Raw genomic sequence first — 16,190 nt, 5'->3', positions numbered from 1 at the left:
CTTCATTCTAAAAAAAGTATTTTTGGTTATTCTGTTGCTCATGGTCCAGATCATGCTTTAAGGAATGTTCTATGGTAAACATCTCTAATTCATTTTGTAATTTCTCAGAGGAAGTGGTTTCAAACCCCTCTTCCCCCCAGTTATTTTTTTCTTATTTGGCAGTTGGTAGCTTATAGATTTACTTGTATTTTCTTTGGTTTATGGTTTTAGTTGATTCATTTATTCTCATATCCATTTCAAAACAGTGAAGTGAAGGTGCTTTGATGCGTTAACTGAAGAATACTTTTTCTGCTTTTTTTTCTCTCTAGCAGGCTTTTGTAGATTTCTGTGGGGATGTTACTACTGTTTTCTTCATCTTTTCCTTTAACCTCAGATGTAATCTCTCTTTTGACCTCTTCTTATGGCATTTGATGAGGCCATGTTAGCCCACTCTTCCCTGTGTAGTCTCTTTACCTTGACTATAACACCCTGGTCAGGAGTGCCATGCCGTCAAGACTCAATTTATAGATGAAGCATTTGATATCTTTCAGGCATAAATGGTTAATTTCTGACCTCCTGCAACTTGGAAGAAAAATCTGGTGTTTGCTTGAAAGTAAATTGTTCACTCGGGGCTTCCTAGTTGAGTCCTAATAATTTGATGCGATTTGGTAGGCAGGACTAGGTGTGAAATTTGTGTTATTTAGTATAGGTACTACCTAGATGTGTGATGCTGCTGAAGTTATTTTAACTCTATTTCTCCCCTCTGTCCTTTCCCCCCACCTTTTTTTTTCTTTAAACATGCTACATGCTGCCCTTTTACCTCTTAAAATTTTCCTAAGGTAAAGGCTAAGCTCCTTTCTGGGACTTTTTTTTCTTGCCCCCTCCCCTCCCTTTAAAAAAAATTTTATTGGAGTGTAGTTGCTTTACAATATCGTGTTAGTTTCTACTGTATCCTTTCTGGGCTTTTGAGATTTGTAGGCCTATTTGTGCTGGCAGGCTAATTTCTATTCTCGATCCTTGAAAAATCAATTGTTGAATTTTATTAAGGTGTCTCTACATAGAGAGGACTTTACAGTATAGCTTAGTTACATTTGCAGATTATCAGCAGTAAATTTTAAGACTTGTTTTGACATCCTCATGCATGTTTACATAATCCTCATATGTAATAAACCCTGAGTAGTACTATAGTTTTGTCTTTCAGAATCAGAGACCTAGGGACTTCCCTCTTGTCCAGTGGGTAAGACTCTGCACTCCCAGTGCAGGGGGCCCAGGTTCGATCCCTGGTCGGGGAACTAGATCCCGCATGCATGCCGCAATTGAAAAAAAAAAAAACGAAAAAGAAAAGATCCCCCATGCCACAGCAAAGATCCTGCATTCTGCAACTAAGACCCACTGCAGCCTAAATAAATTTAAAAAAGAATCAGAGACTTAATCTCATCTTCTTCCTTATCATGCCGAATCCATCCAAGCCAACTAGAAGTGATTTTCTATTGAGCATTAGAGGGGAGTGCACTGAACTAGTCACTCTGAACTGAACTGGTCACTGGTCAAGAGACCTACCTGGGTGGCCTGCCATTGACTGGGTGACTTTGGACAAGCCTTCCTTTCTGGGCTTCAGACTGTACAAGGAGCAGGTTGAATTGGATGATTTCTGAGCTCTTTTCCAGCTCTGTGAAGATTCCATGTAGTGCCATTTTGAAATGCGTTCTAATTTTTTTTTAATTATTATTTTTTTCTCCTTCTCAGGCAGATGTTTGGAGCATGGGCATACTCCTATATGTCCTTATGTGTGGCTTTCTACCATTCGATGATGATAATGTCATGGCTTTGTACAAGAAGATTATGGTGAGTATTACAAGGCACAGAATTTCATTGTAGAAGTTTTCTATGTTGCAAACTATATGCTTCTATTTATAAAAGTACAAGAATAAGCAGAAGTAATGTATGCTGCTAGAAGTCAGGATAGTGGTTACTCTTGGAGGTGGTTAGTGACTGAAAGAGACATGGTGGGGCTTCTGTTTGGTTTTTGATCTGGATGATGGTTATACTTGTACTCAGTTTTTGAAAACTTATCAAAGTATACCTTATGATAGGTGTACTTTTCTATATGAACATTATACTTCAGTAAGAAGCTTAACAAAACAAAAACAAATGGGAAAGTAGACATGTAAGCTGATTTTTCTGGTAAGAGTTTTTGTTTTGTCTCCTGAAATGATGCCTTAGTAAGTTGCTGTGTTAAATCACATTTTTGTTTATAGTTATGTTAAAATAAGAGAAACTGTTTCTTTTTGAAGGTAAAATTTGGCTTTAAGGTATAATAAAAGCACAGTTAAGAGTACTGTAAGCTTTGTTAAAGTCATATATGTCAGAGATAGAAAGTAGATTTGTGGTTATGGGGCTGGCGGGGGAGGGGTGGAGTGGCAGTGGGGAGTGACTGCTAACGGGTGCAGGGTTTTTTTTGGGTTGATGAAAACATTCTGGAATTAAATAGTGGTAAAAATTACACAACTTTGTGAATATACTAAGAACCACTGAACTGTATACTTTAAAAGGGTGAATTTTATGTTATGTAAACTATATTCAATTAAAAAAACTCAAAAATCATATATAGGAAGGAAAATAGTAAAATTCTTTTTAAAGAGTTAATATTCAAAGCAAGCTAACAAAAGAAGACATGTAAAGAGGAAGAGCACCATATTGTGTCCATAGCAAACCAAAGTCAGACCAGCAGAGCAACTTCTCTGAATGTGGCTTGAATTCCGTTCTGTTTAACAAATATTTCCTAAAGGTCTTCTTTGTATGAGATACTGAAAGACGTGAACAAAGATCTATGAAACTTCATCATTATCTGCCAGATTTCTTGTTGGAGACAGATACAAGGCTATCTAAAAAGGGGAAAGGGTGAGGGGTGCCATTTTATAACAGATCTTAAATGAAGTTAATACAGGAGTGGGTGTGGGATTTAGGAGAACATCTTATAGTAAGTGAGGTTTGAGCTGGGCTTTAAAAGAAGGTTAGAAGCACTTCAGAAAGGGTTGTGGGAGAGAGCATACCTGGCAGGCAGTATCAGCCAAGGCGTAAGATGGGAGAAACGTGGGAAGAAATGGTCAGAAGTTTTATGTGGCTGGACCATTAGGTCTCTAACACCCTTTAGGTAGGGAGACTACCTACATCAGCTCTCATTTCTGGAAAGTAGCACACAGAATTGAAAGTGGTAGAACCAGTTGGCTCTTTGCCTACCCTACTGAACAACCAAGTCTGAGGGCACTGAGTTCAATCTGCAGTTATTTTATTTATTTGACTTAATAGTTTTTCCTGTATCCCACCCTGGAAAAAGCTTTAAAATCAGTGCCAAAACTGCAAGAGTAGTTTTGGGAAGTGATGGAATTGCAGTGGTTCCAATTTCTTGAAGGCTGAGGAACTCTGATTCTACAGGATCAAAGAGAAGTCATGTTAGCAGTAGCTGTTGCCACTGTTTTGGGGAACCGTGAGTGCTTGTGCTTCTCCTTGGTGGGGGGAGATGGATGGGGCAGTGGGCTGGAGGCCAACCTCCTGGAGCCTGCTGGGGTAGCCAAGACAGCCCGTATTTCCTCCCATCTCTTCTCACAAACCCTCCCCTAAACTTTGCAGGGTAGCAGTTGTTGCCTTGGCTCTGCTTCCTGCCTGTGACAGCAGTTCCTGACCTCACAGAGCCACATTCCCCATGTCAACAACAGGATACAGGGAGGGTAGTGTTAGGATTGCTTTGTAGTTTCAGCTTTAGTTAACAGATGTGGAGTGGGAAGGAGGCTTGGTCTTTGGGCAGCTCAGTAACAATTTTCCAGTTACACTTTCTAAAAACATTAGGTTGACCTCTTGAGTTATTCCCTCTTTTTGCTGCTCTTTCTATAAAGTAGAGCTCTGTTTTTTGGTCTGAAAATAACTTTAGTATTACAAGCTACTAGTATGTTTTACCATATTCTTTTTCTGCTGGGGGTACTGCATACCAGAGAATAAACTGACCGACAAGGTTCTCCAAAGATGAAGTAGAATTGGATATGTTTGGTGTTATAGCATGAAATCTTATACCTTCTAGAATTCTAGAAAGACGGTGTGGGGACACATGATCATAGAATTTCCTTGTTGGAAAGGATCTTACCAATCATGTTTTCTCTTCTCTGCTTCTTGTTTCATATTTAAATCCTCACTAAAACATCTCTTGCCCTGGCTATGTCCAGGTAATCTCTCTCAGGGCGGGGGAAGCCTTAGCTGATGGACTTAGCGCAGTGGTTCACAACCCCGGCAGCATACCAGCATCTCTTGGGGTGCTTTAAAAAATATAGGGTCCAACTCCTGGAGCAGTTAAATCAGAATCTCATTGGTATTTTTAAAATCCAGGATCTCTACTTTCTATCTGTGGACTTTGGCAAATTACTTAGCTTCTCTGTGTGTCAGCTTCTTCATCTTTAAAATGGGTGGTAGTCATAATGTGTGTCAGCTTCTTCATCTGTAAAATGGGTGATAGTAGTCATAACGTAGTGTTGTTAGGATTAAATGAGTTAGTTCATTTATCGTAGTGCTCAATAAATGTTAGCTATTATTATTTTTAATGAAAGGCCCAACAATCTTTTTTTAAAAAAATATTTATTTATTTATTTGGCTGCACTGGGTCTTAGCTGCGGCACGCAGGATCTTTGTTGCCGCATGCGAAATCTTCTTTGCAGCGTGCAGGATCTTCTTTGCGGCATGCAGGATCTTTACTTGCAGCATGTGGGCTCTTTTAGTTGCGGCATGTGGGATCTAGTTCCCTGACCAGGGATCGAACCCAGGCCCCCTGCATTAGGAGGGTGGAGTCTTAACCGCTGGACCACCTGGGAAGTCCTAGCTATTATTATTGACATACGTTTCTAAATTTGGTTTGCCAGTATTTTGTTCAGGACTTAAAATTTGTTCAGAGATTAATATGTAGTTTTCCTTTCTAGAACTATTTTGTTGTTGGTTTCAAGATTTTACTAGCTACATAAAGTTGATTGGGAGTATTCTTCCTTTTACTGTTTCTTTTCTTGTGTGTGTGGGGGGGCAGTATAAGGTTGGAATTTTGGGGTGTTATGGAATGTGCTTGAAAGTCCATCTCCACCAGTGACTTCTTTATGGGAAGATTTAAAAATAGTAAGTCAGGTCACATCCCTTTATTGGAAGCTCTCCAGTGGCTTCTTTCCTGTTTCACTCAAGTACTACAAGCCAGAGTTCACCCTGTGGGCTGTAGGTGTTATCCTAGGTGAACTGGCCTCCCATTATCTCAGTGCCCTCACTGCTTACTCATCTTAGGATGAAATTCTTAAATCTTAAGTCTTAAGTTCAGTCTAGTTACTGAACACCTAATCTGTGCCAGGCACTTTTCTAGATGCTTGGGATATATCAGTGAATAAAACAGATGGAAGGTCCCTGCCCTCATGGAGTTTATATTGTAGTGGTAGGGAAAAAATAGTGGTGGTGGTAGAAAAAGATAATAAGCATAATAAATAAATTATATTAAAAGATGATACTTGCTTTAGAAAAAAGAAAAAATTGGGCAGGGTAAAGAGGAATCAGGAGAACAGATGGGGAGGGGTGTGGAGGGAAGAGAAGGGCTGGTTGCATTATTAAATATTAAATAAGGTGGTCAGAGGTGAGATTTGTGCAAGACTTGAAGGAGGTGAGAGTGTTAGTCAAGAGGCTATCAAGGGAGAGAATGTTTCAGGCAGAGGAAGCAGAGCAAAGGCTAGTAGGTAGAAGCATGCCTGGTGTAGTCAAGGGAGGGCAGAGGGCTAGTGCCACTGGAGTGGAGTAAATGAGGAGAGCCGTAGGAAATGAAGTCTCAGGGGACAGGAGCTCCAACTGCCTTGGGCTCCGTAGCTGTTATAAGGATTTTGGCTTTTTCTCCAAATGAAATGGGGAGCCACTAGAGGTTTTTTTTTTAAAATAAATTTATTTATTTAATTTATTTATTTTTGGCTTCATTGGGTCTTTTGTTGCTGTGCGCGGGCTTTCTCTGGTTGCGGCAAGCGGGGGCTACTCTTCATTGCAGTGCACGGGCTTCTCATTGCAGTGGCTTCTTTTGCTGTGGAGCACGGGCTCTAGGTGCGCAGGCTTCAGTAGTTGTGGCACCCGGGCTTCAGTAGTTGTGGCTCGCGGGCTCTAGAGTGCAGGCTCAGTAGCTGGTGCACGGGCTTAGTTGCTCTGTGGCATGTGGGATCTTCCCGGACCAGGGCTCGAACGCATGTCCCCTGCATTGGCAGGTGGATTCTTAACTACTGCGCCACCAGGGAAAAGCCCCCACTAGAGGGTTTTGAGCAGAAGAGAGACATGGTCTGGTTTAGATTTTATCAGGACCACAGTGGCTACTGTGTGGAAGGAAATAGGCTACAAGGAGCCAAGAGGAGAACCATGGAGACTGGTGAGGAGGATATTGTATATTGTAGTAATTTTCAGATAAGAGATGGTGGTCATTGAGGTAGTGAGAAGTGGTTGGATTCTGGGTATCTGGTTTTTTTTTTTGGCTGTGCTACGTGGCATGTGGGATCTTAGTTCCCCAACCAGGGATCAAACCCTTGCCCCTTGCAGTAGAAGCACGGAGTCTTAACCACTGGACCACCAGGGAAGTCCCTCTGGGTGTCTTTTTTAAAAAAATGTATTTTAAAATTAACATAGAGTAAAATAATTTTTCGTGTGTAACAGGTCTACGAATTTTAACACACATATAGATTCATGTAGCCACCACATAGTCAGGATATATGTTTAGACTAATCTGTTGTGTTTTGAAGGTATAGCTAACATAATTTGCTGATGGATGGGATGAGGGGAGTAACCTGAGCAACTGGAAAGTTGGAGCTGCCATCAACTGAGATGGAGAAGACTCCTGGTAGGGCAGGGATGATAAGGAGATCAGTTTTGAACATAAAAAATATGTCTATTTTGTCGAATTTTTCAAATTTCTTGGCATAAGTTTGTTTATTTACCCAGTGACAAAGTGTATATCAGATTTTTATGTATTTTTTTTTCAGATTAGTTTATAATATATAAGGATTCTTATATTTTATCTCTCTATGCTACCCCCTTCCCAGATTTTTCATACAAATGGTAGCATACCACGAACACTGTTCTGTATCTTGTCTTCTTCTCCTAACAGTGTGTCTTGGAAATCACACCATTTCATACCGAGCTCAGAACCTTTTCATAGATTCACTTCACAGAATTGCAGTGTATATATGTACCTTAATTTATTTAACCAGTCCTAGGTTAATTGGTATTTAAGTAGTTTCTAAGTGGTCATTTTGTACATTGTGAATATATCTGTAAGAAAATTCCTGGAAGAGGTCTGGGTCAAAGGGTATGTAAATTAGTAATTTTATTAGATATTGCCAAATTGCTTCCCAGCAAAGTTCTATCAATTTATACAACTACCAGCAGTAGCATGAAAATGCCTATTTCTCCATAATCCCATCAATATAGTATGTCACCTTTTTCTATGTTTAAGATTTTTTTTTTGGCTATGCAGGAATTGTTTTATTTTTTTTGGTCAAATTTATCAGTCTTTCATTGTCATATTTGGAAAGGATTTCCTACATAGATTATTTTTAAAATTCCCATGTTTCCTTCTAGCATTTTTATTTTATTTTTTTTTACGTTTAAATATTTGATTCACTTGGAATTTGCTTTGCTGTTGTTTCTTGCCTTTAAACATCACTAAAAAAATTGTAGAGATTTGTTTTCATATTCTGGATCCTTGTTTTTAAAAATCTTATAATTGTGATGACAATGTAGCCATATGTACTTGGATTTGAGGTTCACTGTTAGCAGTAATGTGCATAAGTGTATTTCAAATAGTCTTGATAATTTCAGGTTTCAAGACCACTTGTTAGATCTTATTGGGTCTTTTTTTTTAAAATAAATTTATTTATTTATTTTTGGCTGTGTTGGGTCTTTGTTGCTGTGCGCGGGCTTTCTCTAGTTGCGGTGGCTTCTCTTGTTGCGGAGCATGGGTTCTCGGCACACAGGCTTCAGTAGCTGTGGCACACAGGCTCAGTAGGTGTGGCTCGCAGGCTCAGTAGTTGTGGAGCACGGGCTTAGTTGCTCCACGGCATGTGGGATCTTTCCGGACCAGGGCTCGAACCTGTGTCCCCTGCACTGGTAGGCGGATTCTTAACCACTGTGCCACCAGGGAAGCCCCTAGGTCTTTTTTTAACCTTGTGTTTTGGCTGATGGCCTCACACTAAGAGTAAAGGTGTCAGCTCTGTTATTGTTGTTTGCTTGTGCTTGTATCAAACAAACAACGTTTAATCTGTGGTTTCTTTGCAAGAATCTTTTAAAACCAGTTGGCTATTTTGTGAAGATTTAGTTTAGTTAAACAAGATACTATGATCTGTAAATCCATTTAACTGGGCACAGTAGTTCACAATAGGCACAGAGTGGTGCAAGGTAGAGCCACTGTCACCTGTCAGGTGTCACTGTCACAGTCAAGGAAGAATGACTTCATTCTGTAGTTTATGTAGGGACTAGTGAGGGTGCCATTGCCAATCCATATACTAAGTTTTAATAAAGTTTAATTTTTGTCTTATTTTTTAGATAGAAATGAAAGTCCTAATATATTCTTTCCATGCCCTAGTGTGTCTTCTTACATGCCTTTGAAGACCCCCAGTCAAGAATAATGAGTGGTCAACTCTACATATTCTTTAGATGGTCTCTCAATTAATATAACCCCTCTCAGCCAAGTTATTGAATATCAGTAAATTAGGGATTATTCTCCCTGGAAATTTACTGAAGTTATGGCTGAGCTGAATAAGAGCAAAAGCAAATGTCAGTATAACTGGTGCAGGAATTGACATCCTTCTGTGAACATTGAGTCTTCCAAGGATACTTGATTTCTTGGTGATGAGTATTTGGGAATTGCAGTAAACCATTATACTGTAAAGGATGACTGTAATGGGGAGTTCCCTGGTGGTCAGGGAACTGGGAAGTGAGATCTCATAATCTGTAAGGATTTTTGAATACTTGCCTTGATCATGCAAAAGTCTCAATAAAGATGTCTGACTTTGAGCAGTCTACCTTCCACATACCCTGTGGATATATACCTAGTAAAACAAAATGAGGTGTGGATTTACTAACTATAAACTTTGATTGTAGAATAATTATATCTCCTTTATAGCAATGATTATACAGGGCTATAATTCTTGATTTGTGATGTTAAAATGATGTAATCCACATGTAAGAAGAATACTTGGCAGGAAGGCATGCATTCAGTTCTTTCAAGTCATACCCAGGCATTAGGGGCAAGTTAAACAGAAGGGTAGGTAGGCAGGGAGGGGGGGTTCAGTGGGTGGGGACATATCTTTGTTTTATCATATTGTAAAGTACTAGCTGTTCTGTCAAGAAATCATTCCTCCCAAACCTCACTCTTGAGTAAGTAGCATAATGTACAATTCTATATATGTGTGAATAGTTAAGAGTCTGTGTTGGAGCTTAATTTACCCCTTTCTAGAGTGCTAAATGCAAGGAAAGTTTGGTTAATATCTTTTTTTTTTTTTTTTTTTTTTGCGGTACGTGGGCCTCTTACTGCTGTGGCCTCTCCCATTGCGGAGCACAGGCTCCGGACGCGCAGGCTCAGCGGCCATGGCTCACGGGCCCAGCCACTTCGCGGCATGTGGGATCCTCCCGGACCAGGGCACGAACCTGTGTCCCCTGCATCGGCAGGCGGACTCCCAACCACTGCGCCACCAGGGGAGCCCTCTTGTCTTGTTCTTGATCTTAGAAAAAGCTTCAGTCTTCCACCACTGAGTATGATGTTAGCTATGGATTTTTCATATACGGCTTTTACTGTGTTGAGGTAGTTTCCTCCTATTCCTAGTTTGTTGAGTATTTTTATCATGAAAGGGTATTGAATTTTGTCAAATGTTTTTTCTGCATTAACTGACATGATCATGGTTTTCACCTTCATTCTGTAAATGTGGTCTATCACATATATTGATTTGTATGTGTTGAGCCAAACTTGCATTTCAGAATAAATCCTACTTGGTCATGGTGTATAAATCTTTTAATATGCTGTTGAATTTGGTTTGCTAGTAATAATTTTTTAAAAAGTAGAATAATAAAGTTTTGTGTGAGTCTTGAATCTCTAAAGCTGATGTGGAAAGTGGGGAAGGTGCCTTCAGCAGGCCAGGTCTGAGTCTCTATCTCTAGATATACAGAAGTAGAGTTCTATGCTTATTTGGGTTGTGCTGAAGTCTCCTCTGCCTAGAGCATCTACATCAGTCTTTTTTTGTTGTTGAAATTTTTTGCTTTTCTCCCCCAGTTCCTTTTGTTTTCCTCCGGGGAGATAGAGCATTCTGAAGTATGTGTTTTTCAAATTTTTGTGACCCTTGCACATGGTTGCTTATTCTTATTCTATTACAAAAGTAATACTAAACATTCCTGAGTTTTTCTTATTTGCCAGACTCTGCTCTGAGTGAGGTAGTTGCTATTATTGTCCCCCTCTTATGGATGAGGAAACTAAGGGGCAGAGACCTTACATAACTTACTCAGGGTCTTATAGCTAGTAAGTGGCATAGCTGGGATTTGAACTCAGCTAGTCAAGCTCAGAGCCCGTTCTCATACCACCATGAGATATTGTTTCTTATCTCTGTAGTTGCTAGTCTCAAGAGAATCGTAGACTCCCAGAGCAGAAAGTGATCCCCATCCCAAGCTTCTTTTTGTGTCCATTAACTTGGGAATGTTCCCAGACATCCCAACTTTTCAGATTTACCAGGACTATATTTACCAGTTCTCCTAATTCATATTAGGTATGGTGCATCAGTTTTTCTACTCAATTTAGGTGTCACCGCTGGTAGAGCAACTTGTCCTCATTTTCTTTATCAGTAGTGTTAAAGCATTGCTGTAGTCAATTATTTCCAAGGTCCAGTCCATCTCTGAATAGCTATAAGTTCTCTGACTTCTATTTATTCACATTCAGTTTTCCTTGTTTGTTTCAGCCTAGTATTCTCCTCTGTTGATATTTTGAATCTTGATTCTGATCTCATGTAATATCAGCTGTCCTTGCCAGGATTGTGACATTTTGTACATTTTTTAAATATCTCTAATCCAAGTTGTTGATTAAAAAACTGAATAGAGGTCTTCCCTGGTGGTGCAGTGGTTAAGCATCTGCCTGCCAATGTAGGCAACACAGGTGAGCCCTGGGCCGGGAAGATCCCACATGCTGCAGAGCAACAAAGCCTGTGTGCCACAACTACTGAGCCTGCGCTCTAGAGCCCACGAGCCACAACTCCTGAGCCCATGTGCCACAACTACTGAAGCCCATGCGCCTAGAGCCTGTGCTCTGGAACAAGAGAAGCCACTGCAATGAGAAGCCCGCACACCGCAACGAAGAGTAGCACCTGCTTGCTGCAACTAGAGAAAGCCCACGTGCAGCAACGAAGACCCAGTGCAGCCAAAGATAGATAGGTAGACAGACAGATAGATAGATAGATATTTTTAAAAAATTTTTAAAAAAACACAACTGAATAGATCTAGACCACCCCTAAGTGTTCTCGGTTTTTAGCCTGTATCAGATACGCTTAACCAAGATTTTGTGGTTTTATCCACAAAGATAAAAGAAGTGACTGTTAATACCTTATTGAAATTAAGCTACGCTGTATCTGTGGTATTCCTCATTTACTGACTTAACTCTAAGCTTGCTTTTTTTTTTTTTTAACCTATCTGGACCCAAACTCCTATGCTATTTATTTGCCTTCATTTGCTATTACTGCGAGTTCACATTCATATGGCAGCCATGGAATTAATGCTCCTAATTATTATTATTATATATATAAAATATATAATATATATTATAAATATATGTAAGTATATATGTATATATTTTTTTGGGGGGGCCGCGCTGCTTGGCTTGTGGGATCTTAGGTCCCCAACCAGGGATCAGACCTGGGCCTATGGCAGTGAAAGTGCTGAGTCCTAACCACTGGACCTCCAGGGAATTCCTGATGCTCATAATTATTAATGTACTGTTTCACCAATACGAGATGAGTGTACCAACATACAAACTTCAGTGTTCTCTACTTTTATTTATTTATTTGAGTACACTAGTGGATCCTGGATGAATCCTTTGGGGGAGGGGACTTATCCCAAGATAATATAAAATTGTTACATCCTAATAGTAGATATTAAATCCAAGTTTTGATATTTTTGGTAAATCAAATGTTTCTTTGGTACAGTGAGTATGGTAGAAAATGTCTAATTCTTGTTCAATAGAGATTTAGCCTTCCTAATTAATATTATTTACTAATACTGTATATTCTTTGTTTCGCCTACTCTGAATTTCATTTTTTTTTAGTTTTTCGTGTATTTGCAAGTTGAAAATTGATTCAGATTAGGACTTTTATGCATTATTATGGAATTTAATTTCACACATTATAGATTTTGAAATTTATTGTAATCTTGGCTCAGAACTATTGTTCCGAGTCACAGTGTAATACAGTCTGCTGGTTGAATCTAATTAAGGTGTCGTATCACTTGCATGCAGTATGTATCTTTGCCTAGAATGTTCTAAAATTCCTCACTTGGGAATAACACTTCCCTCAGTTCTTGGTTTGATTGAAAAACCCAGCAATATTTGACACACTGTATGTAACTCTTGTTTAAGAGGCAGACTTTGTTTATCTTTTGTGTTTGTTGACTATTTTAAGCAAAATGCTAAACTGCAGTTTCCAGCATGGTTACTAATAGACTGAGTATTAATCTTATTAATGTCGCATATTCATCTGCTGTCATTGCATTCAAAGACAAGCGTGACTGTATTCCAGTTCTGGTTACACAAATATTAAGGAAATATAACTAATTTAGTAAATGAAAGTTGAGTAGCTTGAAAGTAAAATTGCTTTCTAACAAGTATAATTTATAATTTTAAAGAAAATGAGCAAGTTATCTCTTTATGAGATAATACTTTACAATTATAGGGTTGACTGCAGTACTATTATTATGTGTTGGAGAGGTTGATCACCTGCCTTTCTTAGTACTGTATGAAAAAACAAACAATTTCAAGCCCATTAGTATTCCCAGGATTATCTCACTTATTAGCACACAGATCTTTTTTCCTCCTCCCACTTGGTTTCTCCCTCTATTACCTGTTTCTTAATCTCATTTGCAAGGTAATCAGCCCTTAAATAAACAAGAATTCTCCAAAGATTGAGCAGAAACCAGGGTTAAGGGGCACAGGCCTGGTTAACACAGGGCCTTTTGTGAAGATGCTCTTCCCCAGCAGAATTGTTCCTCTCAAGGCCTTTTCTATTTGATCCTTAGATATATACTTTCAGTATTTAAATAAGGAGCCTTTCTCCCTGTCTATTTCTAGGTATCCTTAGAACTTCCAGTGTGGTACAATGGAAAAAGTATTGTATCTCTCTTCTAGTCCTGTCTCTACCCCTTTATTGCTCTATAACAGTGTTTCTCAACTTTGGCGCCATTGACAGTTTGGACTAGATAATTCTTTGTTGTGGGGGACCGTGTATTGTGGGATGTTTAGCAGCATCCCTGGCCTCTACCCACTAGATGCCAGTAGCAGCCCCCAAATTATGACTATCAGAAATGTCTCCAGACACTGCCAGATGTCCCCTGGGGGACAAAAATCACCTCCAGTTGAGAACCAGTGCCTTACAACGTTGAACAGGTATTTGATTTCCCTGGCTGAGACAGTTTCCTCATCTGTGTAATGTAGTTAGTAATCCCTGCCTACTGCACAGGATAAAATATATGTACAAGTGCTCTGTGTGTTTTTAAGTACTGTGTACAAATAAGAGGTTGGGGTAAGCCTGGCAGCAGAACTCAGCTCTGGACTTTATTTCTGCTAGTACTTCAGTGTAGAGAATGAAGCTGAGAATGTCAGGTCTTGGTGATGGGGCACAGGCCTCATGCTTTGTTTGTCGATAGTACTCTATAGAGCTGTTCTGTTCAAATGGAGAAAGTGGGTGGGTATGTTTCAGGAGGTGATGTGAGCAGGACATGACTAGTTGATGTGTTCTTACCAGGCAATGCTGAGATCCTGAGGCAGCTGCAGTGGGGCAAAGCTCTATTGAGAGGGCATGTGCATCCTCAGAATGACTCTAGCCTTTCTTACTATACTGAATATTTAGCACTCTGGCATGCGTGGCTTTGCCAACATGCCATCTTTGCTCTGCTACCTTTTTGAGTAGCCCTATCTTCCCCTCCTATTTATTTCAAATTGAACAAACATTTATTGTCTCTTATGTGCAAGGCATTGGTCCAAGTGCTTTCACATACATTCTCTTCCATTCCTTTTATAACCCTGTAAGTGGCATTACTATACTTGTTTCACAGTAACAGTAGTAACAGTAGTAGTAGTAATAGTAATAGTAGTGGAGGCAGCAGCAATAGTAGAAACTAGACGGTATTGAGTTCTTACTCTGTGCGTGTGCTAAGTGCTTTATATGTATTAAATCATTGAGTGCTAGCAACAATTTATGGAGTTGATACTGTTATTATACTTCTTTTTACAGATGAGGAAACTGAGGCACGGCAAGGTTAAATAGCTCATCCACACAGCTAGTAAGTGGTAGACCCTGGATTTGGATCTAGGCAATTTGTCTCCAGAGCCTACTCTTAGGAAACAGGGTCAGAAAGATGACATAACTTGTACAAGCTCAAGGAGCGAATGAAAGGCAGACTAGGATTCAAACATAATGTATGACTCCAGTCTCTGCCTGTTTCCAGTGTGCCAAGCACCACACTTCTCATTTACTTAACCTCCCTGCCTCTCTCTGGATAGGATTGCTTCTATGATGCTAACTTACAGCACAGCACAGGGGATCTATTAAAAGATACTTCGTGAATTCAAGTTGGGAAGATAAAAGGGGTGATAAATAAGAGGCAAAGAGGAACTTGGAATCAGGCTCGTGGAGCTCTTGTCATTCAGTGCTTTGGTCTGAAAATTGATTTTTACATCTGATTTCTATAGAATTCTGCTACTTCTAGTTAAGAATGCTTTTGTTTTGGATGGTAGTTTTTGAATTTAAAGGCATAACATTTATTTTATTACATAGTTCTGGTTATGGACCTGTTATCTGTGTGTTGGAGCAGACCAGAAAGGTCTAGAACCTGGAACCAGATTTATCCTCGGGATGGGCAGGTGATGATAGGAGAGAGGTAATGCAAGTAAGTTAAACCCTTATAGATGGTATATTAGTTTCCTAGGGTTGTTGTCACAAAGTACTACAAGATGGTGGCTTAAAACAACAGATATTTATTCTCTCACAGTTCTGGAGGCTAGTCTAAAATCAAGGTGTTAGCAGGGCCATGGTCTCTGAAGCCTCTAAGGGAGACTCCTTTGCCTCTTTCTAGCTTCTTATGTTTGCCTGAAATCCTTGGCATTCCTTGGATTATAGATGCATCACTCCAGTCTCTGCCTCTGTTTTCATGTGGTGTTCTCTCCTGTGTGTTTGTGTCTCTGTGTCTAAATTTCCCGCTTCTTATAAGAACACCAGTCATATTGAATTTAGGGCCCAGCCTAACCCAATATGATCTCATCTTAACTTGATTACTTCTGCAGAAGCCCCTATTTCCAAATAAGGATGCATTCACAGGTTCCAGGTGGACAGGAATATTGGGGGGTCACTATTCAACCCAGTGCATATGGTATCCAGAGAGTAAGCAGCAAATGGCTTTGTGTGCAGTCAGCATGAGGAGAGACCCACTGGAGTAGGTGCAGGTTCTGACCAGTGAGTAAAGCAAGACAGGACACTCTAGAGGTTGTGCAGGTTGTGATCAGAAATTCAGGTAGATCATGACCCTTTGATCAGTGTAAGCAGGTAATAGGCCGGTCTCTACTTTCTATGGGACCCTGGCAAACGCAGGCTACAGTATTTGAGGTACCAGGCATCTGATCAGTTTGCCGAGAAAGAGAACATGTCAGGTACCCAGGATTTGAATCATGAGTGGCATTTGGTCTCAGGAATAAGGAAAAGCTCAGCTAAGAGAGTGGGGCCAACTAGATCAGGGCCAGCCATGCAGCAACTGTGACTCGCTTCTGAGTCCCAGCGAGGTGGCTGAAGCATCCAAAAATCCCCCCTTCCCAGGGATAGACCTGGAGCCCAGGCAGCAGTGAGCCTTCAGTGCTTGGTGGATGACGGATAGTAAGGAGAAATGAATTAGAGGCTTCATTATTATAATTCACAAACAAACTGTCAGCATCTGAC

General features: G+C 40.0%; 1 protein-coding gene across 6 annotated transcripts in view; it reads left to right on the top strand.

The window, feature by feature from the left end:
• The window catches only part of MELK (maternal embryonic leucine zipper kinase), a 78,305-nt gene that overhangs the window by 22,077 nt on the left and 40,038 nt on the right, over positions 1-16,190 (top strand). For all 6 annotated transcript variants that reach the window (XM_027105500.1, XM_027105501.1, XM_027105502.1 and 3 more), the window contains exon 8: positions 1,726-1,824. In XM_027105500.1, coding sequence (XP_026961301.1) covers positions 1,726-1,824 — 99 coding nt within the window. The remainder of the gene's footprint in view (positions 1-1,725; positions 1,825-16,190) is intronic.

This window comes from Aethalodelphis obliquidens, unplaced genomic scaffold (genome assembly GCF_003676395.1).
Source record: "Aethalodelphis obliquidens isolate GAN/ISIS:26980383/991018 unplaced genomic scaffold, ASM367639v1 scaffold7, whole genome shotgun sequence".
Classification (NCBI taxonomy): Eukaryota; Metazoa; Chordata; class Mammalia; order Artiodactyla; family Delphinidae; genus Aethalodelphis; species Aethalodelphis obliquidens.
This window is presented reverse-complemented; position numbering and strand designations above follow the sequence as displayed.